General features: G+C 45.8%; 1 protein-coding gene across 3 annotated transcripts in view; it reads left to right on the forward strand.

The window, feature by feature from the left end:
• LOC146060773 (interleukin-18 receptor 1-like) overlaps positions 1–27,200 on the forward strand; it is a 106,194-nt gene that overhangs the window by 64,956 nt on the left and 14,038 nt on the right. For 2 of the 3 annotated variants that reach the window (XM_083174390.1, XM_083174389.1), the window contains 2 exons: positions 21,853–21,921; positions 23,287–23,440. In XM_083174390.1, coding sequence (XP_083030516.1) covers positions 23,301–23,440 — 140 coding nt within the window. In that variant the 5' untranslated portion in view covers positions 21,853–21,921; positions 23,287–23,300. Of the gene's footprint in view, positions 1–21,852; positions 21,923–23,286; positions 23,441–27,200 lie in introns of those variants that run through there. The other variant, XR_014470478.1, reaches the window with a different exon arrangement.

Below are 27,200 nucleotides of genomic sequence, written 5' to 3' on the forward strand. Positions count from 1 at the left end.
TTGCACTCCGACAACAGGCGTACAACTGAGCGTATGGTGCCGTCTACGGCCGTCTTTCCTCCGTCTCCCCACCGCCTTCTTGCGGCGATCTGAGCGTACGCCAGTTTGCACGGACGGGTCCCTATTGTTTTCAATGGAAAACTCAGCTTATGTCACCGCTCGTGAGAGTGAGCGTACGTCCGTGCACGCTGGCATACCCTTCACATATATGTACCTGCAAATCTTGCCTCTCAACTACTAATCTGACAATTGATTAATTAATCTATTTGTTATTCAATTATTGTTTTCTATTAACTCAATAGAAGATTGTGTGCAAAATAGTGGGCATGGGCTTCAAACATTGCTGAAACATCCTTTGTAGGTGTTAGATGTGGTTTATGTTATTGTATCCTAAATACAAAACCTATGTTAGTATTAGAGTGAACACGTTGACACATGTCGACTTGTGTAGATTGAGTGTGCTACTGCGTAAAGTCTATGAAAGCAGGTAGTGAATGTGTCTGTTTAGCAAATACCTACCTTAGCGTATAAAAAGATTCTTACCTTAAATTAAACAAACCTTTAAATGTGGAGAAGTATAGAAACATAAGCTTCCAATGTGTTTGCGTGCTGCATGTGTGGCTTGCAGGCAGTGAAATCATGGTTTGGAGTTAATAGACTGCAGCATTGCTTATTACATTCAGGTGTATGTGTTTAAGTACTAATCAGCGTTAATTAGCCAACTCAGGCGCACGCTGGCAAGCGGTATCTGTAGGAGTGGTTTTAGCTGGCGGTTGGCGGCCGCCTGTTTGGTGTCCGAAACGAACGGTGCCTTAGTCGATCGTGCGGTAGTAGCACCGCTCATTTCTGGTGCACACCCCCGTGTACGCCCATATTTACGCCCATTTTCCCTCATTATTTCGGCCGCTCCCATCAACACGCCCCTATCCCGCCCCATTACCCGTACGCTCGCGTACAGGTTTTTTCGCACGTTGAGACACCGGCCGTAAGCGTTGTGGAGTGTTCGCGCCGGCGCATTAGCGTATTTGCACATGCGCAGATCGTGAAAAACCCCGGGACGTACGCGTACGGCCCGGACGCTCCAAGCAGAATAAGGCCCATAGTGTGGCCCTGGTATAGAGAGGGACGTTTATTCTGTTTAGTTAGAGCTCAGACAAGCAGGTTTTATTTTCTGTTTTGCCTGAAGTGTAAAGGCTGTTTTTTTAGTTTCTTGCTCTGAGTGCTGCAATAAACTCAGGCAAGCCCTGTTTTGGACCCAAGCCGTGATGTCACTGTCTAAGTCTGTGCCAAATCCTCACCTGTGCCTACCCGTTTGATGCTAAAACCCCACAATATATATATATTACAAATTTCGACACTCACAGGATGTAGGGAGATATACTGTATTGCCGGGTGCCCTCCAAAGGTGCACCCGCAGGATGCCGATGTCCTAAGATACTTGTGGGGTGAGGCGGCATTCTAGTCAAAAAAAAAAATACTGAAAGCCAAAACTTGGTAGACAACATTTAAGTTTACCACACCATATACTCCTTATACAAATCATGCAACACACTAGTAACCCCCTTATACTGTACTTGCCTCTTACACATTATGCCACATGGAATGAGCCAAATTTCACACTGACTGAGCCAAAATTCACACTATGGCACACAACTTCATTCAAAATTCACGTTGTGCCATACAGATTAAAGCAAAATTCACATTTCGCCACATGGATTGCGCCAAAATACACACTATACCAAACGGATTAAGCCAAAATTCACAATGTGTTTCACAAACAGGAACATTGTGCGCTGAAGGCGTGCATTAATAATTTACACCATAATGCCCATAAGCCACACACCATAATTTCCATTACGTCTTATGCCAAACACCATAATGCCTATTAAAAATTATGCTACATACTGTAAGTGCTGCTTACGTACAAGATCATTGCCAGGGGTTCCATGCTCATTGCCATCTGGGATTACATGCTCATTGCCAAAAGGAATACAAGCTCGCGGTAACTGGGGGACAGCCGCCACTGGAAGAAGTGACAGCCATTGATAGCCGGGCAGAGAGTGGGGGGCTGGCCGGCTTTATTCAGAGCACTGCAGGTCCCGGCCATTTGAAATAATAGCCCTTTCACATCAGAAAATGCAGGGACTTACCCAGGAATGTGGTCCCAGGATCTTGCAGGGACATTTTACACCAGCCTAGTCCCTGCATTTTCTGGTGTAAAGGGGAGAGAAATCCCCCCCTTTAACCGGCTATATAGTTTAACTGGTTATACTGTATCTTCGGAACCAACTGACTGATTGACATGAGACCAGTATCATATTGAAGAACTTTTAAGTGGGCTTTGAAAGATTTTGGTCCAATGAAAATTCCAGAGAAATCTGCCCTCAAAGAACATGAGCAGCCATGAAATTACATTTCAGAAATAAATAAATCAGTTTATCCACAATATCTCTGGAACCAGTTAACCCATATAAACCTTGGTATCAGATTGAAGACCGAGCGATTTGGGTTCGAATGAGATTCCAGGGGGGGAACTGGCAGCAGTCGGAACTGGGTGGGGGTAAGAATTAATGGGTCCCATGCTATCCTATGAGGAAAACGTCCCAGCTTTGCCCGGCGGTATCTCCAGTTCCCGGGGGGCTAGCAACGCGGGGCTGGGCTCCTGTATAGGCCAAATGTAACATGTAATTTTATTAAAAATTTATATATATATTGTAACACTGTAGGGGAATTTGGATGCCTTTTCCTGGGGTATAAGGCAGCCAACAGCAGCTGAGTAATCACACCAGTCCAGTCTTTGTGGTACAACTGGCCGCAACCAGTTTTATTTCAGCAGAAAACAAAATAAACATAAAAGAAAATACCTTGCCTGTCCGGCACTAACTATACACAGGGTGCTCCTAACTGTCACTAAAGAAAAATACAAAGTTTCCCAGTCAACAATGGGTGGCTCACTTGTAAAAGGCAGGTTTGCTTCTCACACAGAGACTCTGCAATCTCCCAGGCAATCCTCTCACACTGTTCACTCTGGCAGCCTTTTTACAGCTTGCTTGCTGATTTGCCCTCTGTGAGGCAAAACACCTGTTTCTAAAAGGTGTAGGACAAGAACCTGGGACAAATATACTTGCCCTCAAACACTACTCCAGTGTTCTTGTCAATATATATATATATATATATATATATATATATTTATATATATATATATTTAATCCTAATGTATCAATATTTATGTTTCATGTCTCTGGCAGTGTCCATGTGGTACATGTTTGGTACAGTGATGGTGTTTCTGTTACAGCAGTAATGGGTATATAAAGATTTTCATGTAAATAAAATACATTATTTTTAATATACGTGTTCTAAGACATGTTCCACACAAGGATTTGTAAATACTTAATATACATTTTGGAGAATTAATAAACTGTAGCTAATGCCTTTGGTATGGGTTCCAGTTGGCTGACAGACCATGTCTAGTCAGACAGTCAATACAGTAGGTCTACAAGTAAGGTTAGACATTAACATAAATTAGACATGGATTAGTTAGACATTGACATAAATTAGACACGGATTAGTTAGACATCCCAATGCATTCAATTTCCTGACAACCACATTTTTTAAACCAACTTGTTCATGTTTTACCATCCCAGCGGACATAGAGGGAGAACAGAATAGTTTGCAGAGTGCAGCGAGGCAGCGTACCCAACGCTTGGCGAGCGCAGTGAGCCATTTCAGGGGGCTTGCTAAACTTATATGGTGTCCATGCACACAAGTTGATTTTCTATATGGTTGGGCAGCACTTACCCGCTCGCTAGGCAGCAAAACAACGCTTAGCGACCGGGTCTGAATCAGGCCCTCAGTTCCTTCAGAGTCACGTAGATGAATACATATCCTTGATGTAACGCCCTGTCCTAGCTGCCCACACATATGGGATATGTATATATCACCCCAACCTGACCTATGTATGCGTCTCCATACTGTATGACCGGGATGCAGTTAAAATCCCGGCGTTCAGAATCCCGACGCCGGAATCCCGACCGCCGAAATGCCGACACATTCTCCCTCCTGGGGTGTCCACGACACCCCTGGAGGGAGAATAAATTAGTGTGCCGAGCGTAGCGAGGCACCGGGCCCGCTGCGTGGCGAGCGCAGCGAGCCCGCAAGGGGGGGCGATCCACGTCCCCCCCTTGTCGGCATTTCGGCTGTCGGGATTCCGGCGTCGGGATTCTGAACGTCGGGATTCCGGCGTCGGGATTCTGAACGCCGGGATCCCGACCGCCGGGATTCAATACTGAATCCGTATGACCAGCCCTCCTTGCCAGGTAATGTGCAAATACACAGCCTGCATGGTGCTGATGGGGTTAATCCCATGTTGCTCTAATTTAGGGACAGATTCTTTACTAACAAATTTAATTTATTAAGAATTTAATGTATTAAAAAAAATATTTAATGATGTTCCCAAGATGCAAAAGAAGGTCAAGGCTGTTTTCCAAAATGATCCTTCAGTGAATATCAATTTCAGTAAATATAATATCCATCTCGCTGTGTGTCATATCCATCTTGTATATAATATCCATCTCCATATATAATATCCATATCACATGATGTCATATCTTTATCACTGTATGTCAAATCTATATCACTGTACGTCACATTCATCTCAGTGTATATAACATCTACAGTATCTTACATCATGTCATATCCATATCACTGTATGTCATATGCATCTTGTTGTAAATCATATCCATCTCACATTATATCATATCCATCTCACATTGTCATATGCACCTCAGTATATGTCATATCCAGTTCAATATATGTCATATTCAGAAAACTTCCCCTCATACTGCCATTTGCCGTGTGCTTGTGCTGCTGCTCTGACGCTCAGCTTAGCCACACTGCAGCCTATGACCAATATTGATGAAAAATATTGTGAGCTGTGAAGTTGTCAAATTGACTGGAAATTAATGTTATCCATGTTTATAACACGGCAGGAACAAAAATAGGTCCAAATTGCATGATCTTTGTTATGTGTATCAATTCACAAGAAACCAAAACCAATTTGAATCAATACATTTCTAAAAGCTGTACAAAACATGCAACAATGTTTTCATAAATACAATTGAAAGATTACCCCACATTTTCTCACAGCATAAACTGCAATATCAATCGTTTCAAAATTGCTTCCTTAAAAAAAAAAAAAAAAAGAGCATGAATTGCATGTGAATTCTCACATGCCGGTGTACAGGAAACCAACATAATTGCTGAGTGTACTGGTGAGTGCCAAACGGTATTCTATCTGAGTGCTGGTTAAAGATCAACCACAATATAGTTTAACCTGCAAAGAGAAAACTATGTTTAAGGGAATAGCCTGCTTTCTTGCTGTGCTTTCATGTCTGCTGGAATTAGGTACGTGCTTTATTTTCTACAATATTCATCTATGTGCCTGTTTGATTTGTTTTTGATAAAAATTATATTTTTAATAGTGGGTATCTGGTATTTTCGCCATATGTAATTTGTGTGGGGATGGGGGGGGGGCTTTCTGGGGGTGTATTCAATTAGTGGTGATCTTTTGCCCCGGGCGAAAAATTTACACTTTTTTCTTTTTTTCAAGGGCAAAAGGGGTTTTGTTTTATTCAAACGGAGAGCTGATTTTTTACCTAGGTGAAAAATTCAGCAGTGGTAAAAAACGAAGCGAATTAGCCAGAGACCCAAGTGTTTTTGTCTCTTTCTGGGTAAAATTGTGTCAGTTTTCTACACTTTTAGGCCCTTATTCAGATCTGATCGCAGTACAAATTTGGGTACTTGTGTAGTTTCACAGCGCCAGCATGGCGCCGTGCGTCTGAGTCCCCTTGCGGGGCTCGCTTCGCTCGCCCACGCTGCGGGCTCGGTGGCTAGCTACGCTCGCCACGCTTTCTAAAATCAACTCCATGCCAACGTGGATAGTGGGGGTATGAACTATCCACGTTGGCATGGAGTTAAGTTAGTTTGGCGAGCTTACAACCCGGAAGTAGCACGTGCCATGCAGGCACCGTGAAACTACACAAGAACCCAAATTTGTTTGGAAAATGGGCAAAATCATGTGTTCTGCAGGTGGGGCAGATGTAATATGTGGAGAGAGAGTTAGACTTGTGTGAGTTATTTTGTTTCTGTGCAGGGTAAATACTGGCTGCATTATTTTTACACTGCAATTTAGATTTCAATTTCAACACACCCCACCCAAATGTAACTCTCTATGCACATGTTACAACTGCCTCACCTGCAGTGCACATGGTTTTGCCCATTTTCAAAACAAATTTGTACTGTGATCAGATCTGAATAAGGCCTTAGTGTTATTTTGCACCACAAAAAAATTAAAAGGCATGGGTGAAAAGTGCCTTCAATAGAGGCAAAAATGGCCACAAGTCAGGCATCTAATTAGTTCTGTTTTTTAGCTATCCCAAAAAATGAAACTAATTGAATACCCTCTTAAGGCCCCCATACATAGAGCCGACTTGTCCTAAGGACAAGTCGGACCCAATTCTCCGAGCCGTCCGGCAGCTCCCCGGGAGGCTCACATGCGATTAGGACTTGAGGTGCCATTTTTTACATGTGATAAATCGCATGCGATTTATCACATGTAAAAAAAAAAAAAAAATAACAGGGAGCTGCAGGGCGGTGAGGAGCAGTGGGGGCGGGCAGCAGTGGCTCTCAAATGAGTGGCCGGATGGGGAGGAAGGAGTGGGGCAGCAGCGTTAATCAGACTCACTACTTTGTCTAGCGCTGCAGCGGGCGGGCAGCGGCGGCTATTACATCTTCAAAATAATGTGTCAAATGACTCTCCGGCTTTTGATTGGCTGAGATAGAGCACTCTCAGCCAATCAGCGCCCGCAGAGGGAGGCCACTGATTGGCTGAGAGTGCTCTATCTCAGCCAATCATTAGCAGGGCAGTCATTTGACATGCTATTTTAAAGTTGTAATTGCCGCGGCTGCCCGCCCGCTACGGCGCTGGACACAGTGAGTGGACACTGATGATGATTCTGGTCACCGCCCCAGCGCTGCGTCCGCCCCATCGATTGCGAGGGATCTTATGTCCCGCCGGTCCGACCCCTGGGGCCGGGTCCGATATGCACGGGACCGCGCATCGGACCCGACGCCATGTCATGAAGAAACGATTTGGTTCGATTTAACGGGCCGATTGATCGCAATCGGCCGAAATCGTACCAAATCGTCTCGATGTATGCCTCCTTTACAGTATATGAGTAAATTACATAATAATTTCCCTTACTGAGGGTTGCTGGGTTTGAAAGGGCCGGCGGTCGGAATCCAGGCGGACGAAATACCGACGTTGCAATCCCGACCGACGAAATGCCGGCACTTTGAGGGAGAATAAAATAGTGTGCTGTGCGTAGCAAGCCCGCAAGGGTGGGCGATCCACGGCCCCCCCTTGTCGGCATTTCGGCGGTCGAGATTCTGGCGTTGGTATTTCGACCGTCGGAATTCCGACCGCGGGCATTTCATACCAAATCTGTTTGAAAGGTACACACAATACTGCAGGATTAAAAACTTTTTTAATACACTTTTTAATGCATTTAACAAGTTGTGCTCTTCAACGCGAAAGATGTCCAATAGAACAAAAGCCAGTTGCGTAACAAAAGCTCTGCATATCCCGAGGTGGCTTGGAGGCACTAGGTAAGTTAGGGCGCTGCAGGGTCTGCGGAAGCTAATGTTGCTCTGTTAATGTGGCCGCCACCACCGAACATGTTGCTGCTGACCTGCCGGGACCAGCAGAGCTTCCTGTCTGCAGTCCAGGCACTACTCCTGTTAAAATTTCACTTGCAAAATGGCCACCCCCCTCACAGCAGACAGTTACTAAGGATGCTAGAGGAGGTGGCAACCTCCTCTTGCATCCTAAATTACGGTCTGCTGTAAGGCTGCAAGTGACATTCTAACATTAGGAGCACTGGGACCACAGATAGGAGGATCTGCTGGTCCCGGGAGGCCGGCAATTGACCAGGCGGCGGCAGATGCAGAAGTGAGGGGGGTGCACAAATTTTAGTGGCGTGGGGGCGCTCAAATTTTACTTACGCCAATGGCAAAAGCTGTGTTTACATTTAACATTTCTATTAAATTTAGGGCTCTATTTATCAACATTATTTTTTACTAAAACCCTTTTTATGAAAAGCTGCTTCAAACCCTTTAATTCACAATTTTTTATAGTAAAGCAGATCACATTTTCCATCTTCAGCTAGCGAATCACATGGCTTATGTGATGATTAATTAGGGGCTTTTACACAGCTTTCTCTGTCTCTAACTAGCGAAAGCAGCGCAAGGACAGGACCCAGAGGCATTGTGTATTACCAGAGGGAGGGTCATATGGACTGGGAGGAGCTGCTGGTGGCAGTAGCAGTAATGTCACAGGCACTGGTGCATTGTGGAATTTTTCATGAAAAATACCCCAATAATGCTGCGGAGATGCATCACAGGGACAGAGCTTTATCACAATCTCTGTCCCTGCATGCAATAATTAATACATGCGTGTGATGCAGGGCTGATGTTATCTCAGCACATCCACATCTGATGATGCAGATAGTGATAAATTTGCCCATTAGTGGTTCATGGCTGACAGTCAGTTCACAAAGTTAGAGCTTTAAATAAATCCAGGGGGACAGGGGTTTCCAACCACAGTGTTCAATGCACAATAACAATCCCGGTTTAAAAATTATCCATACTTGACCACAGGTGACTTCATTAATACTTCAGTTATTTTAATTCAACATCTGTGCACAAACATTGATATCACTAAAACCTGGACTACTATTCTGGGTACACACTGGCAGATATATTGGCCGATAGCGATCGGCCAATGTGTGCCAGTCATATGTCTGTGGATGATGTCATTCACAGGCATATTGTGTTCGCTGTGATATATCTGTGCATTGTACTGTGTGTACGGACAATTACCACCTGTTCACCCGCACAAGGAGCCAACGGTGTGCCAAATGGGTGTTCACATGTAAATTCATCTGCCCAGTTGTGAAGTTAGTCACAAACGAACAGACATTGTGTACAACAACATGCCCGATATATCTGTCAGTGAGTAATCAGCTTTTGCAGTGAGTCTTTTAAATTGTTTCCCACTTAAAAAAAGACCAATATTTGGTGTGGCAGAGCCTGTTAGGGGGAGGGTGTGTGACGTCAGTAGCAGTACGGATATGCCTGTTTTCGGTGCAGCTGCTGAATTAGTCCTAGGCTAAGCAGCGGCTGCGATGACTGGTGCCCAGTGTAAAAATGATTTGATGGTTAGCAGCTTACTACAGGATTTGGAAGTTTTCACTGGGGTGCGAAAGTACAGTATGTGCAACCAAACACATCCATTCGCACAGCTTGCCCAGGGCAGAGGAGCTGGGCAGAGGCTAAACTGATGGCTGTCCATACCAATTTGTGGTCGTGCGATCAAGTCTTAATCAGGCCCAATGTGCGGATCTTAGGACAGCTCCAAAATACATAGTGAATATCTCCAATCTCCATAGAGTTCCTCCAACAAAATTTGATTGGAAAGGCCAAAGTTTATGAAGTTTGGTCAGAGTAAAATATACCTGTAATCTACAGATAGAGCAGCTCTCAATGGAGCTGCTCCTGGTGATAGAACCGCCAATCGCGGCTGCGCGGCATCCGACAGTAGGGGGAGCCTCTCTCTGTCTGAGCCCTCTGCCAGCTCCCCCGCAGCCCCCACTCGCCCTGCTCATCTCCCTGAAGCGGAGACAGGCAGGGAAGTCACTCCCCGCCGCCTTGCTGACGAGAACGTGCTTGCATATGAGACGCTTGTGCGTCCCTGTCAGATGGAGCTCCTGTCCACCAACTCTCATTGCTGAGGTATGAATTTAATTTGCAAATCAGATTCCCACAGCAGTTATGCTGATGATTTATCTGCAATCTTGTTACCCTGGTATATGGAGTACCAAATTCTTATGGAACTTCTAAAATTACCATTCAATAACTTACATAGGATCTTAAGTGGTGGAAGATGTAAAGCTCCAGAAGTGAGAAGCATACTAGAGATCCAATGGCTAATACGTGTAAATGTGACCAATTTTCTGTCTACCATTATTGTCTAAAGGTCATCATGCACTAGGTGGACAAAGACAAGAGGCCAACATGCCAGTGGTTGACATTTGAAAAGGTCGACATGAGTTTTTTTATAATTTTCTTTTTTCTAACCAACTTGTTCATTCCTTATGTTCCATGTCGACTATTAGTGAGAACGGTAAAGCTTGGTGAGCAAAGCGAGCTGTGCGTTACACTAATTGGGGTCAATGTTGACACATGTAAAACATAAAAACTCATGTCAACTTTTCCCTGCTTCAACCATTTCCACGTCAACATTTTCCTTTTGTCAATATTTTGTCAATGTAGACCTAGTGCATGTTGACCTTTTTACTATCGACCAATAGACACAGTAAACGTACTAATTAACACCCTCTCATACATTCAAATCAGGGAGTAGGCAGGGAAGGGCAAAGGGAAGATATGGACAGGGTGCGAGCGGGTAAATAGAGATCTTTAGTAAAAAACGACTGTAGCCCCACATGCTTAAGACTAATCAGATATGGCTTGGGGAGTGTCAGTCAATAAAGTATGTAATTGTTTAGAAGTCTATATCAATTCTATACGAAAATAGTAGGGTAGCATCATTCTCTCTAAATCTTCCCAGGGTTTGCGTTTGGTGTGTGAGGTAGTGACCAGTCACTAATCTGTGCTAATAAACAGGCATAATTCCTGTACCTCAGGGCCACTATACTTCCCGATCTCGTCAATCAACTATAACCAATCTGGAGGTGTGGCCTTTCCATATACTGTACATAATAAGATCATAGAATTGACCCGGTTGATACATTTTCTTGAAACTAACTATGGGATTGTTTGAAATAGATACATTAATTTGGAGGCTAATTCAGCATGGGTTGTTAATCAGTGAATTTGCAAATCAAGCAATCATCAAAGAACTGGGCATGTGTACTGTATGCATCATGCATGTGCAAGGGCAATTAGTGACTGAAAATGCATATGGTTTGTAAACACAATGGAGCCGCAGTTTGACTGACAAGAAACTGGCACTTTGTGGTGGAAACCTGACGTTTTTTGGACAAAAAAACTCAGGCATGCCAAGGCGTTTTTGAGGAGGGTTCGTGACGTCTGTTGGAACCCAGTGCTGGCTTTAAAATATGGGGGACCCCCAGTTTTCTGTCCCCCGTATTTTTTAAATCAGGACCGGTCCAAGAGTTGGGCTGATTTCAGAAATACGGGGGGGACCCCCACGCTTTTTGTCTCCCCGTATTTTTTGGAACCAGGTCCGGCTCAATGAGCCCGGTGCTCCCAACATTTTTTTTATTTTAACTTTAACAAAATTGTTTAAGACAGAACCATGCGCAGATATCAATGATCTATGCATGGTTCTGTCAAATTTGCCAGTCAGAACCAGGTCTCTTTTTGGGGCGATTGTTGGTAATGTTTACCAAAAATCACACCCTATTACATTTGCGAGTTGTAAACTTTAAAATGGGAAAACATCTTGATGCAAACTGAAGTGTGACCAAGAATCGCCAAGTCAAAATATACGATTTTCGTGGCAAAAAGTACAATTTTTACCTCAATTCGCGAGAAGGGGGGGGGGGGGGGGGGGGCAGATGTACCATGTGCAGAGAGAGTTAGGTTGGCTGAGGTGTGTTCAAACTGAAATCTAAATTGCAGTGTAAGAATAAAGCAGCCGGGGCGTGGCTTCGCTGGGCATGTGAGCGGCTGTGTGCTTCTGCAGCTCCTGCCCTGAAAATCCTAAAAAGATCCTGGCACCGCTCTAAAACAGTTAAAAATACCTGGCAGTCGAGGTGGAGAAGGCAGCAGGCTCTCCTGACACCCCTGAAGACCCCGCAGTGTCCGCCCGCCGACCCCTGGAGATACATAGCGCTCTCCCCCCGGCGCTGGATCTGGACCTGGGCGCCATCTTGGTGAGGAGGTAGGCGAGCTGCTACCCGCTATCCCCGGCTTGGAGTGTCTGGCGGTGGAAGAAGGAGGAGGAGGATAGAGTCCCCCCGGCACTCCGGAGCCCTATATCACCCGCCGGCTACCTCGAGGCACTGTCTGCTCCCCGCGGCTCCCTGCCAGTCATCGGCGGCCGGGTCCGGGCGCCATCTTGGATCGCGCTGGGAAGGGGAGAGGTCGCGGCGCCCGTCTCTAACATCGTGTGACGGCGCGGCCCCCCCTGCCTGGCCGCCTGGCATCAGCGGACAGCAGCCCACAGACAGCGGGGTTGAGTGGAGGACCCTCCAGGCCCGGCGCTGTGACCCGGGCGCCATCTTGGGAGAGGCAGAGTCAGTGCTGCCGGGCGCTCCCAGCAGCAACACACAGAAGCAGGGGAGACAGGCACAGGAGAACACAGTGAGTAACAACTGCGCTGCAAAGCGTGCCCCAGAGGCCTAGCTACACACCATCCACTTGTCCAGGGCCTCCTGTACTCCTGTGCCTCTGCGCTTCACTGTCAGCCCATCTGCCATCAAAGTACAGGCTACACTGCACACGACAGACTGAATATCCTCCTTTCTCCTGTGTGCCTGTCATCCACACACATATAGCCTTCCTAGGCAACCACAGCCCACGCCAGTATATTCATTTACTAGGCCCCTTACGATCACAGCTCGCGGGACCGCGGAGTCTCCTGCCCTCAGTTGACAGCATGGGGAAGACTAACCGCAGCTCGGCGGCCGCCCAGCTGGAAAAATTCGCAAGAACCCCACGTACAGCTTCAGAGGCACCAGACACGGATGAGTCACATCAGTCCTCCTCCCGTGCACCCTCCCCACAGCACTCAATACCTCCGGTAGCTGAGGGTCCTGAAGATGCCCTGCAAAAAGTATTGGAGGCCGTGACCTCCAGCGAAAAGAGGCTGACAGAAAAGATGGGCCAGGTTCAGTCGGACCTGTCCATCATCCATCATGACCTACAGAGGGTCCGGGAGAGAATGGGCGAAGTGGAGGCTCGTACGTCCACATTGGAAGATAGATTCTCGCCTCTTACCGACAGGGTCTCTGACATATCCTCGCAAGTTGCCTCCATTCAGACCAAGCTGCTGGACATGGAGGGGCGACTACGGAGAAGCAATATCCGAATAGTGGGTCTTCCGGAGAAGGAGGAGGGTATACACCCTGAGGCCTTTGTTGAGAAATGGCTCCGGGATACTTATGGCACGGATACTTTCTCTCCCTTTTTCTCTGTGGAAAGAGCTCATCGCGTTCCTATGCGCCCCCTTCCACCGGGTGCCCCCCCCCGTACCCTCATTGCTAAGCTCCTCCATTACAGAGACAGAGATATGGTCTTGAAAGTAAACCGCACCAAAGGTCCACTAACTTGGAATGGTCAACGGGTATCGATATTCCCAGACTTTGCGGTGGAGGTGCAGAAAAGTCGGGCTCAATATGCTCAAGTCAAGAGACGCCTGAGAGATCTCAATCTATCCTATTCCATGCTGTTTCCATCAAGGCTGAGGGTCATCGTGGACGGCGAGTCAAAGTTTTTTGCTACCCCAAAGGAGGCATCAGTATGGCTGGACACCACAAGACCGGCCAGACGGGCCGTGCTGGATGATGCCTGAGTGTGTTGGCTTTCTACTACCCGTTATACTACTAAGAAGTTGCTGCTGGGCCTAAACATCTGACTGTCACTACATAACATTGCGGACTCCACCCTCTGTGCTGCGACAGACTTAATCCTGTGTTGAAAGAGCGTATGTATAAATGTAGGTGGGCTAGGTCTGCAACCTGCCCCTGATAGTCATTATATTCTTTGCCCACGGTTTATTAGAAATGTTTAGTTAACTGTTACTGCTTAAGGGAGGAAAGGGTTTTTTTTTTCCTTTCCCCAAGGGACTTAATAGTTCAGGGATCCAAGTATGTCAAAGTTCCGGGAGACATGCAGGGTGGGGGGATGTTGGGGTAGTTGTAGGATAACTCAGATTGTAAGCTGGTCCTCTTTGAGTATTTTGTCTTTGTCCTTTTCTTTCTTTCTATTTTTCTTTTCTCTTATTATGTTATGTGCATGCGGTAACCCAATGTTAATATTACTATGCATACACTGGAGTCTGTGGAGAACCAGATTCAATGTGCTGCTAGACTACGATTCTGACCTTAGAACTGTTTTATGGCTCCCAACGTAGTTAGGATCACCTCATGGAACGTCCGTGGTCTCAATGACAAAATTAAACGTTCCTTGGTGTTTAACCAAATTCGTAAATATAAAGCTGATATAATATGTCTGATGGAAACACACCTGATGGGCACCAAGGTTATGTCACTTAAGAAGCCATGGATTGGCGGGGTATATCACTCGTCCCATACTTCCTCCTCCCGGGGAGTGGCAGTCCTGATTCGCAAAAATGTTCCTTTTAGTGTGGAGAAGGTTAAGACTGACAAGTGGGGCAGATATGTGTTTTTGCTGTGCGCTGTACACTCCATCCCCCTGTTGCTGCTTGCCATATATGTACCCCCCCCTTATTCGGCCGAAGTACTTAAACAGGCCGCGGAATTTGTTGCAGACTGCCCTGACACACCCATCATTAGCGTGGGGGACTATAACAATATCTTAGACCCGACACTAGATGTACACCACGCCTCCAGAGTGCTGGTGAGGTCTGGACACAAACAGTTCAGGGCAATGGTGGAGGGCATGGGTCTGGAGGATGCATGGCGACATAGACATCCCACTGCCAAACAGTTCTCGTGTTTCTCCTCCACGCACTCCACCTTCTCTAGAATTGACCTGGCCTTGGTGTCTCGATCCCTCCTCCCCGGTGTCCACTCTGTCGGCTATGAACCCAGAGGCATATCCGATCACTCGCCCCTGACCCTTGATGTTCAGCTGGGAGGCGACAGAGGCCAGTCATTTTGGAAACTTAACAAGTTCTGGTTGGAGGGTCTAGGCACTGGAGAAGACCTGGTGGGTGCTTGGGGGGAGTTCCTGGAACTAAACAGAGACACGGCATCGGTAGCAGTGGTGTGGGATGCCTTCAAGGCCCACACCAGAGGCTCACTGATACAGAAAATAGCTGCCCTTAAAAAATCATATAAACAGAGAGAAATGGAATTAGAATCCACATGCCAACATAGGGAGGAACAATACCTGAAGGATGGCCTGGATTCGTCCAGGCGCCAGTGGCTACTTGCACAGGAGGCGTGGGTGGAGTGCCTTGAGGAAAAAGCCAAATATAAACTACTTTACACTAGACACTCTCAATATGCATTTGGGGACAGGCCCGGCAGCTACCTGGCGCGGCTGGCTAACTCAGAAAGATCTAGTAACACCGTGTGCAGGATCTTGTCCCCCCAGGGAGTCTCGTACACAAACACTCAGGATATTGTGGGTCAATTCGTAGACTATTACCAAACCCTATACAGCTCCAAGTTGATCTACGATGCCCAGGCTATACAGGACTACTTAGATCAAATTGATATGCCCTCACTGACATCGGAGGACAGGGAGGCTCTTGATATGCCCCTCCGGGTGGAGGAGGTGGAGATAGCCATCAGATCATTCCCAGCTGGCAAGGCCCCAGGCCTTGACGGCCTTCCTATAGACCTCTACAAAAAACATATTTCGTTCTATGCCCCTATTTTATTGAACTTATATAATGAGGTGTTTACCCACGGCTCCCTGCCTCAATCCATGCTCGAAGCAAATATAGTGGTACTGTTGAAGCCGGATAAGAATCCATGCTTAGTGGAGTCATACAGGCCCATCTCCCTGATCCCCACAGACATAAAAATTCTTGCCAAAATACTCTCACTTCGCCTCAACACGGTGATCTCCAAAATTATCCACAGCGACCAGACTGGCTTTATGCCAGGCAAGTCCACCATGATCAACGTACGTAGGCTTTATACCCATTTGCAGAACCCGCGCGGGGATGCGGACACTTCAATTGTGGTCTCACTGGACGCAGCCAAGGCATTTGACTCAATTGAGTGGGAATTCCTTTGGCATACCCTGACAAAAGTGGGGATTGGCCCTACATATATTAGATGGGTTCGTATGTTGTATGCCTCCCCGCGAGCTAGGGTTTCTGTAAATGGGTTCGTGTCCTCCTCATTCAATCTAGAGAGGGGAACACGCCAGGGATGCCCCCTATCGCCCACTCTGTTTGCTATCGCGGTGGAACCCCTGGCCTGCCTGATACGTATGTCACCAGCGGTCAAGGGGTTTAGGGTGGGACGACTGGAGGAAAAAATTGCGCTATATGCGGATGACATTTTGCTATTCATCTCCAGTTACGCTGCCTCTATGCCTCCCTTGTTAGAAATAATTGACACGTTCGGCACTTATTCTGGCCTAAAAATTAATTGGGATAAGTCCTGTGTTCTACCATTCTCAGGGGACGTCCCAGCAAATCCCGCAATCCAGCTTCCCCTCCAGTGGGTTAACTCTTTTAAATACCTGGGGATCTGCATCTCTAATACACCGTCCCAGTACGTCTCCCTTAATGTTCAACCCCAACTGGCCTACCTGCACTCTAGGATCGCAGTCTGGGGGAAGCTGCCCCTAACCGTTTCAGGGAGAATAAGCCTCATTAAGATGACGGCCCAGCCTAAGCTCCTATATATATTGCAACACTCCCCGATATATATACCCCTCCAGACATTCAGGAAGATAGAGAGCCTGCTCTCTTCTATTATTTGGGCCGGCAAGAGGGCACGTATTAAGCTTAATACCCTTACAATGACACGCGAATGTGGCGGCATGGCTGTCCCCTCCTTCCGTCTCTACTATATCGCAGCGCAATTGGCGCAGCTGGTGGATTGGGTCGGCGAGGACGTGGCGGACCTGCTGCCCACAGTACTCATTTCAAATAGGTTGCCAGGTATGTCTCCATTGCAGTTGTTGCTAAGCGACAACGTACAGCTAATAAAGATGCCAATAATTAAACAAGCGATCCTGGTGTGGCGACAATCCGGTCGACTCCTGTCAACAAAGGGACATGACCCTGACACCCCCCTGGATGGCACTAGAGCATTCCCGGAATTACAGGGCCTTCAGATTAGAGAGTTCTGGGGCACATGGGGCATCACCTCGATTGGCCAAATTTATTCAAATAACATACTTAAATCTTTCCAACAAATTAAAGACGAATACCAGGTGCCAAATATACACTTTTTCCGCTACCTCCAGCTTCGACATGCCTGTCAGACACAGTTCCCTGGTGACCCCCCGGCGTTCAGCGGCTCGCCTGTTAGGAGTCTGCTGGCGTCGACGGGGCCCCCTGGGGCTGTCTCCAGATTCTATGCGGCCCTGCTTGCGGCGCACCATGCCCCTGGCCTGCCCTCCATTAAGGAGGCGTGGGAGCAGGATCTGGGCCCCATTACTGATGAGGACTGGGAGACAGCACTGAGCAGCCCGCGCATCTCCACCACATCCTCTAGATACCAGCAGGTGCAATTATATGTGATGCATAGGGTTTATTTGACTCCCATTAGGTTGTGCAGGATGGGGGGTAGGACTGACTCCAGATGCCCTAAGTGCAGCTCCCCAGGGGGCACGTTTTGGCACCTGCTGTGGAGCTGTCCAATAATCACATCCTTCTGGCAGGAAATAATTTCCTCTATTGTCTCCACGGGCGTTCCCCGTGACATTCTCACCCCACGACTATGTATTCTGGCACTATTAGAGGTGGACGGGCCAGATAAATATATGCTAAGATATGTGACCAACCTATGTGCGCTTGCCAAGGTATGTGTGGCTAGAAAATGGCTCGCATCAGAGGGTCCTACCTTGCGAGAGTGGACGGGTTTGACTAACCTGGTGATCAGACATTAAAAATTTGTATATGCTGCCAGGGGCTCCAAAAAAACTTATCACAAAATATGGGACCGATGGGCTGACTCGCCCCTCATGCGTCAGTCTGACTAGGCTCTATCGAGCATTGTGAACGTATATTTGGTAAGGTAACACTACATGGGGCACGGGCTGAGTGGAAACATGTAATCACGTGTTTCTGACTAACAGTACACAAGTAGACACTCTATAAACACACAAGATGGGCTGTCATGCTTTATTCAGCAATCCAAATCCTATAATACATTACATGGTTCTGGGAAATAAATGCGTTTATTGCTTTTTGATAATATGTCTGTCCAAGGTATCTCCAGACTAGATGGTAAAAAATAAAAAACCTAAAGAATGTATGTAAATGATGATGGCACCAATGGGTGGGCCGTGCTGCACACTGCCAGATGTTATTTTGTCTTCTGCCTTCTTTTTTTTTTTTCTCCTTCTTCTCTCTATTTTCTGATTTTTTTTTTTTCTCCCTCTCTTTCATCTTCTATTTTTCCAATTTTTCTTGTTATTGCATTGTATAAGTTGTAATATGTAAAAATTTTCAATAAAAATTATCGAATTTAAAAAAAAGAATAAAGCAGCCAATATTTACCCTGCACAGAAACAAAATAACTCGTCCAAATCTAACTCTTTCTGCACACGTTACATTTGCCCCACCTGCAGATCTACATGGTTTCATACATTTGCTAAAAAAATCTGCTTTGCAATCAGGTCTGATTATATCAGGTCTGATTCCATGATTTCAGAAATGTTGGGAACTTAGGGTTCTATGTACTATGCCTTGGGGAGAAAAGTTTTTCCTGCAGCGGTTTCAGTAGCGCATGCAGGGGAGTTTATGAGTACCCAGAACACCTCTTCCCCCCACCCCCGGCAGGCAAGTTTTGCTTATCACCATTATATGTCACAGTGGATAGTAGAGGGGAGCTACGGGCACCCGGCAGTGGCAGTTTCAGTAGTTGGGTGCTGGGAGCTGTGCCTCTGCTCTGTCTTCACCTGCTGCTCCCGACACTCCGGAGTTTGAGGCGCCAGTCCAGGGGCTGTATTGATCTGACTTCAGGTCTGCTTTTGGCTCCGTCATGTCCTCCTCTGGGTGGCATGAGCTGCCTGCACAGAGCATCCTCAGGTCTCCACGTTTTCTTGGAGCAGACCAGAAAATGCAGGCGTGTCCAGGCCACTCCCGGGGAGGGCCGCGGCTGCTTCCTGACATAAAACGCAGACACTGTGACTCGAAACATTGCCAACCTGTGCCTGGCTTTGCAGCTAGGCTACGCAGCCAGGGAGCTGTGGGTCATGTGTGAGCACATTGCTGTGTAGCAAATAGCTACAAATTACCGCCGGAGGTTGCAGTTTTGTGAAATTTTGCAAAATTGCAACCAGCTTTGAATCAGGCCCAAAGTCCATGCATGTGATAATTGATACATTCATGTGATGTCGTCAATTATTACTTTTCGAGTTTGGCCGACGTTAACACAGTACATCTGCATTTGATGATGCAGATGGTGAGGAATCAGCCTCTTTTACTCCCAACAAATATACGGCAAGTACATTTTTCCTTTTTACAGATTATTGAACATGATGATTTACTTGAAAAGATCATTTACATTTATGCTACAAAATATTAAGAAAAGAAAAGAAAGTATAAATAACTTTCACATGTACAAACTTTTGCTTGAAAATGTTATTTTCTGTATTTGTGAGATTGAGACATACTTTCATACCTTTTTATTCTCCTCTCCCCATAAACATTGTAAAAACAAAATAGGGATACTGTATAGGGATACTGTATACCCTTGCTGCAATGGGCGTTTCTGTTCAGCCTCTCACTATGCCACTTAGTAGCTTACAGTATAACCACCTCTACTTTCCAATAATCCATTGAGATGCAATGTCTGAAGAACGGCATTTATTATTGAGTCAAGGAATCACCAACATATGCGATAATTGAACAGATGATGTAATAAACAATACTGTTTAATATTATTTATATAACAGTTATTTCTATAGCGCATACATATTCTGCAGCACTTTACAGAATATATTTGAACATTCGGTACTTGTGTAGTTTCATGGCGCTGTGCGTCTGAGTCCCCTTGCGGGGCTCGCTTTGCTCGCCCACGCTGCGGGCTCGGTGGCTCCCTACGCTTGCCACGCTATTTAAAATCAACTCCATGCCAACATGGATAGTGGAGGTATGAACTATCCATGTTGGCATGGAGTTAAGTTACTTTTTTTAACATAGTTTGTGGCGAGCGTAGAACCCGGAAGTAGCACGGTGCCATGCTGGCGCCATGAAACTACACGAGTACCGAACATTCACATCAGATTCTGTCCCAGTGCCACTCACACTCTATATTCCCTACCACATGTTCACGCACACACACACAGACATTCTAGGGTTAATTTTGTTGGGAGCCAATTAGCCTACCAGTGTATTTTTGGATTGTGGGAGGAAAAAGAGTAAGCGGAGGAAAGCCACGCAAGCACGAGGAGAATATACAAACTCCGCACAGTTAGGGCCATGGTGGGAATCGAACCCATGACCTCAGTGCTGTGATAACCATTACACCATCCATGCTGCCCAAATAATATGCGGTGATGTTGAGATATTACAATATTGTGTGTTGTTGACGTGAAGTTGGGTGACGTGAAATTGTGATATTATTTGATGTTGGTAAAACTGTAAACATAATGAGAAGACGCAATTACATTATGCATATGGAAAAGAACAAGGCAAACATGGGCAGTACATATAACATTAAGCATGAAAACATGGCATTACATGTACAAAGGATATGCTATAGTGTAACTAATACCGCTAGCATACATATTTGTATAAACAGGATTATGGTGACACAGATAAAGGCATAAACTCATCTATTAATGCTATACCAGGCTGGAATATGTAAGATATGTCTGTGTAAGTTCACGTGGGGAATGGAAATGGATCTGATAAGATTTGTTATATGTGCTGACCACTGGAGGGAGTTGATTATACAAATCACAGCTAAAACAGAAACAAATAGATTTAACAGATTAAACCTGTAATTAAAGGCATAACAGTTACCTTAAGGTAGTAAGACTACCTTACCGGAGGGCATTTTAGGAGGGGCAATTTCTACAGTGTTCCATGCAAACGGCCAGACTACATTGTATACTGTCTGCAGCAGACAGTCGTTATTGTCATAAGTGCACTGCGTGATTGCTCAGTTTGCCCGGCAATAGTAATGGCCCTGCCTTGATAGTGGCTCGATAAACAAAAATCAGTTAGCAGTCAAATCCTCATTCATTCATCTGAGGAACACAGCCAGAATGAATAATTTAATTTTATCATGCATGCATCATGACTAAACTACTGCAATGCCCTTTACCTGGGTAAATTATGAGGCTCGTGCGCAGTGGCTTCTTTGGTACTGCACATGCGCTGGCCCCCAGCCTCTATAGGCTGCTTCAGAAGCAATCCACAGATGCATATTCAGGGTCCCTGTTCCGGCGCAGTATTGTCCTCAGTACTGCGCATGTACAGAACCCATATTTATGGGCTGCCACACAACAGCCCACATAGAGGTATCCTGGAGGAAGGGAACACCTCAGTCACTGCCAGTCACAGTGAAGCCAGTGCAATTTCACAGACTTCATCTTTCTTCACACAGTGGTGGATATTACCTGGGAGCCCATACTGTAGGTAAAAACCGCCACTGCTAGCGTCCCCCAATAATACAACCCAAACACTTAGTTTGTGCAGTAAATGCAAATGTAAAGCACATTGAGTGCTATTGAGAGATCAGTGTAATATAAATAATATTATTATTATTACATGCTCCACTCCCAACTCTAAATCAATTTGCACATTAACTATGTCCCCACACAGAACAATATGATTTTGTGAAGGCGAACGATCGTACCTTGTTCCCAGTATTTGTAAAATACTATTTGATACTACAATATACAATGTGATAATAATTTTACAACTAACATTATTCTTATGCATTTCATTTACCATAGGTCGAGAAGAAAATTTAAAACCTAAGATAAAGGGAGTTGAAAAAGTTATAACCACAGAAGTCGAGTTGGGTATGTACCGTGTATCATTATTGTTCAGCTGCAGTTAGTCATCAATTTGAAAATAGAATAATGAAATGTCAGCCCACCCTTCATTAATTGTGGACTCTAAGGGGTAAATGTACAGGGCCGGATTTGTCACTTGTCCCGTGAGGCACGGGCCTAGGGACAGTCCCTATCATGGGCAGCAGGCTGTGACAAGACAGCCGCCACCAACCAGGCAGGCCGAATTGACAGCAGTGACAGACAGACAGAGTTGTGGGCTGCCCGGCTGTCCTCAGGTGGCTCAGCTGTCCAATAGTGTAAGCAGCCTGCGGCTCAGTCACTGTCTGAGCGCGCAAGCTGTTCAAAGATGCAGGATCCGGGCAGCTTGTGCTCTCTACTGTCTAGACTGTGGAACGACAGACTTTGTGATTCCACACTCTAGTTCAGCTGCTGGCCTGTAGTTCTGCAACTTCAAAACGAGTAAGGCAGCCAGCTCTGAAATCTATTATATTTTGATGCAGTCCAGCTATAAACCTTCCACAGTCCAACTCTAAACCTTCCACAGGCCAACTAATATTATAACCTACTGTAAACTCTCCACAGTCCATCATAATGTGTAACTGGCATGACAGTGTGCGGCATAATGTGTAATTGGCATTACGGCATGTGTAATGGGTATTACATAGTGCATAGATTGCAAAATGTGCAATCTGCAGGTACACAATACAATCATGGTACAGGCCACGCCCCTTCGGCTAGACCACACCCCCAATTTTCGCCGTGCCTCTGGCGCGCACAAGCATCCCGTCTCCGTCTTCCAGAAATTGGGGGGGGGGGGGGGGGAGATTAAAAATACCCACTATCGGCAGACATGACTTGAACTTTTGTAAGAAATGCATTTCATTACCCAATAAATGCAGTTTTGACCTCATCTTACTAGTGATAGAAGATGCAACAAAGGAATAACACATTACCCAGGATACGTCAGGAATGATTTGGGTGCAGATGTATTAAGCCTTAACAAGAGATAAATGCAATTGTGATATGGAGAGATAAACCAATCACCTGCTAACTGCCATGTTACAGACTGTGTTTGAAAGAAGTCAGTAAGGAGCTGATTGGCTGGACATTTATCTCTCCTTATCACCCTTGCATTTATCTCTTGTTAAGGCTTAATACATCTGCCCCTCTGTCCCAAAATGTATTTTTAAAAGATGTTGGCTGAAAGATGAACTGACGCTTTATAAATGACATACAGTATCAACTACTGTGATTTGCTTATACTTGCATAACTTCTATATTCTTTAGATTGTTTATTATTTAGTTTTAATTATAAGTTATTAGAATGATACAGTTTTTATAGAATTGATTACATTTTTATTTAATACTTAGGACACAATCTAAGTATGAAATGTGAAGCTGCAGTTCGTAACTCACGTTCAGTAGAACTCTACTGGATAAGAGACAGCAATATAGAAACAGAGGGTCTGAATGACATTACAAATTACTGTATTTTCTACAATGAGACATGTTGCACAGAGCAAAGGTAAGTGTTGGAAGCTCAATATTTCCTATATACTGTGGAACAAGTTGGACTTGTCCTGGTTCCAAAAATACAGGGGCCAAAAAAGTAGGTGTTCCCCATATTTTTAAAACCGGCACAGGGCTCAAACAGTCACTTATTACGTAAGGTCCCGTGGCCAAAGCATTATCCTGTGACTGGTCAGCCCTGGGTGGGATCTCCAGGGGAGTGGAAATACCACCTAATAAAGGGGTTCACCTCATTCAGGCCACCCATGGCCAGGGCAGAAGCACCCACCCCTGCGTAGTGGGTGCAGAGTTGATAGCTTTTGAAGTTTAAAATTAAGAGTTTATATAATATTAGGTTTTGCTGTGAAACAACAATTTGAAATCCCATAGCAAATCCAATACTACATTAAATACACACGCACACACACTGTAGAAAGTAAAAGTTGTATTCCTTACCTGCACACACACACACATACATACTGTACATATAATGACCTATGTTGCCACGTAGATCTGTCCCCTTGTCCATGAAGAAATCCATTAGGGAGATATGGATAAAAAAAAATAATAATCACCTAATTCCGGTGTAGATCTCATCCTCTTCAATCCAAGTAGTATCCAATGGGTTAAAAAAAAAAAAGAATGACCTGGACCACTGGACGTAGGAGCAGCATGTGTGTTTACAAATGCTGCACCTCCGCATACCTGAAGGAGAATCCCACTGACATCAGTCAACGGGACTACATTCAGTAAATCAGCTGCGAGCACCAGAGCTTTGCTACTCATTGGCTGTTAATGTTCCATAGAAGCCTATATTATGAAAATAACATGGGCTCTTGTGGTGGTTCGCATCGTAAGACTCAAAGTTATGTAAATAACATTGGCTCCTATGATTGGAATCGGTAAATCAGCTTGACCTGCAAAGTTAATTGATGGTGTTGCCTTCCAATTAACATTGGTGTCAGGCTGATTTGCCAGTTCCCATCATAGAAGCCCATGTTATTTACATAACATTCCTTCCTATGCTGGGAATAGGAGCCCATGCTATTTTCATAACATAGGGCTTCTATGGGACGCGAACAGCCAGGTGCAGAGCATCAGGTGCAGAGCTCTTCTAGAGTTTGCACCTGATTGGCGGAGGGCAGTCCCATTGACTGACGTCAGTCAGATTCCCCTACAGTTACGTGGAGAAGCAGCATGTGTAAACACTCATGTTGTTCCTTGGTCTGTTGGTAAGGGTCAGCGGTTTGTTTGTAACCTCTTGGATGCTACTTGGATTGAAGGGATCTACACCGGAATTAGGTGAGTATTAATTTTTTCCCACAGCTCTCAAATGTATATCTACTGAACTACATACATTACATGTATGTAAATAAACTTTGGTTGGGCTAGGTGGGAGAAATAGCACTCTCTTTTTTTGTCGGGAACTCTTGTTTTGAAAAGATTACATATAATAAATCTATACAGTAGTGATAAAATTTAGATAATTAATACATTAAGGTGTGTATCCAAAGTAACAGAACAGTCTCAGATTAAGGTAAATTTCTAGGCAAAAAACTAATGGCACTTGCTGAACTATATATTTTTTGTGTAATCTTCCTCTGTTCAAACTATGCTATCAATTACATGGTAAAATTTACTCAAAAGGCCGTGAAACAACAGATGACAGATGGCTACATATCGTGTATATTTCTTCGCTACATAGTGTCAGCTTGGTGACTTGTGCTTACAGACATTTTGCAACAACCTAACAACATTGTATTTATTTGTTGATATACTAGGCCAGTGGTCACCAACCCGTCGCTCGCGGAAGCGAATTGGGTGGCTCGACCACTGCCGCCTGCCTGCCCGTTCGCCACCTTTTCTAACTCCCCCCCGTGTAATCCACCGCCGCCGCTAGGGTAGGAGAGCGCATTGCGCGTCTCTCCTTCCCCTCAGTGTGTAGCCCTGTGACTGGGCTGCCATCAGCCAATCAGAGCTCGCGGGACGGCAGCCAATCAGGAGCCGGCCCGCGAGCTTTGATTTACTGACGAACGGCCCAGTCACAGGGAACGGAAGCGGCACTGAGCACTGCAGCAAGCCAGCAACCGGGACCTAGTCCTCCGTGAACCACATCCCCCTCTGTGCTCCTGCAGCCCGGCCACCGCGCCTATGCCAGCAGCGTCTCACTGTCTGCTGCTGCTAATCTACAAGAGCTGCTACTGCTGCGGTCACGGCTCTGCCTCCAATGCGCTGACCCACGGTGCGGCTCGAGTAGCAGCAGCCAGTACTGCGAGACCGAGCCAGCCGGGCACCACTATCTCATCCTGTACCCCTGTATAACGCCGCCCTACTGCACACACGTCACTTGTGTGCCATATTATCATACCACTGTATCCTCCTATCACCCTCTCTATAACACCATCCTCATATCACATCACCCCCTCTATAACACCATCCTCCTATCACCCTCTCTATAACACCATCCTCACATCACATCACCCCCTCTATAACACCATCCTCCTATCACCCTCTCTATAACACCATCCTCCTATCACCCTCTCTATAACACCATCCTCACATCACATCACCCTCTCTATAACACCATCCTCCTATCACCCTCTCTATAACACCATCCTCCTATCACCCTCTCTATAACACCATCCTCACATCACATAACCCTCTCTATAACACCATCCTCCTATCACCCCCTCTATAACACCATCCTCCTATTACCCTCTCTATAACACCATCCTCCTATCACCCTCTCTATAACACCATCCTCACATCACATCACCCCCTCTATAACACCATCCTTCTATCACCCTCTCTATAACACCATCCTCCTATCACCCTCTCTATAACACTATCCTCACATCACATCACCCTCTCTATAACACCATCCTCCTATCACCCTCTCTATAACACCATCCTCCTATCACCCTCTCTATAACACCATCCTCACATCACATCACCCTCTCTATAACACCATCCTCCTATCACCCTCTCTATAACACCATCATCACATCACCCTCTCTATAACACCATCCTCCTCTCTCTATAACACCACCCTCCTATCACCCTCTCTATAACACCATCCTCCTATCACCCTCTCTATAACACCATCATCCTATCACCCTCTCTATAACACCATCCTCACATCACATCACCCTCTCTATAACACCATCCTCCTATCACCCTCTCTATAACACCATCATCACATCACCCTCTCTATAACACCATCCTCCTCTCTCTATAACACCACCCTCCTATCACCCTCTCTATAACACCATCCTCCTATCACCCTCTCTATAACACCATCCTCCTATCACCCTCTCTATAACACCATCCTCCTATCACCCTCTCTATAACACCATCCTCACATCACATCACCCTCTCTATAACACCATCCTCCTATCACCCTCTCTATAACACCATCATCACATCACCCTCTCTATAACACCATCCTCCTCTCTCTATAACACCACCCTCCTATCACCCTCTCTATAACACCATCCTCCTATCAACCCCTCTATAACACCATCCTCACATCACCCTCTCTATAACAACATCCTCACGTCAACCCCTCTACAACACCATCCTCACGTCAACCCCTCTATAACACCACCCTCACATCACCAGTCACAGGGTAGGGAAGCGGCAGCACTGCAGCAAGCAATGGAGGACGGAGGAGCCAGCCAAGCACCGGACTCTCCTATCCCCGGCAGAAGAAGGAACAACAACAGTGAGTTCTGCTGCTGCTGGCACAGTGGGGGACATACCTGGCACAGTGTGGG

The sequence above is a fragment of the Crinia signifera genome, chromosome 2, assembly GCF_055691185.1.
Source record: "Crinia signifera chromosome 2, ASM5569118v1, whole genome shotgun sequence".
NCBI classification, from domain to species: domain Eukaryota; kingdom Metazoa; phylum Chordata; class Amphibia; order Anura; family Myobatrachidae; genus Crinia; species Crinia signifera.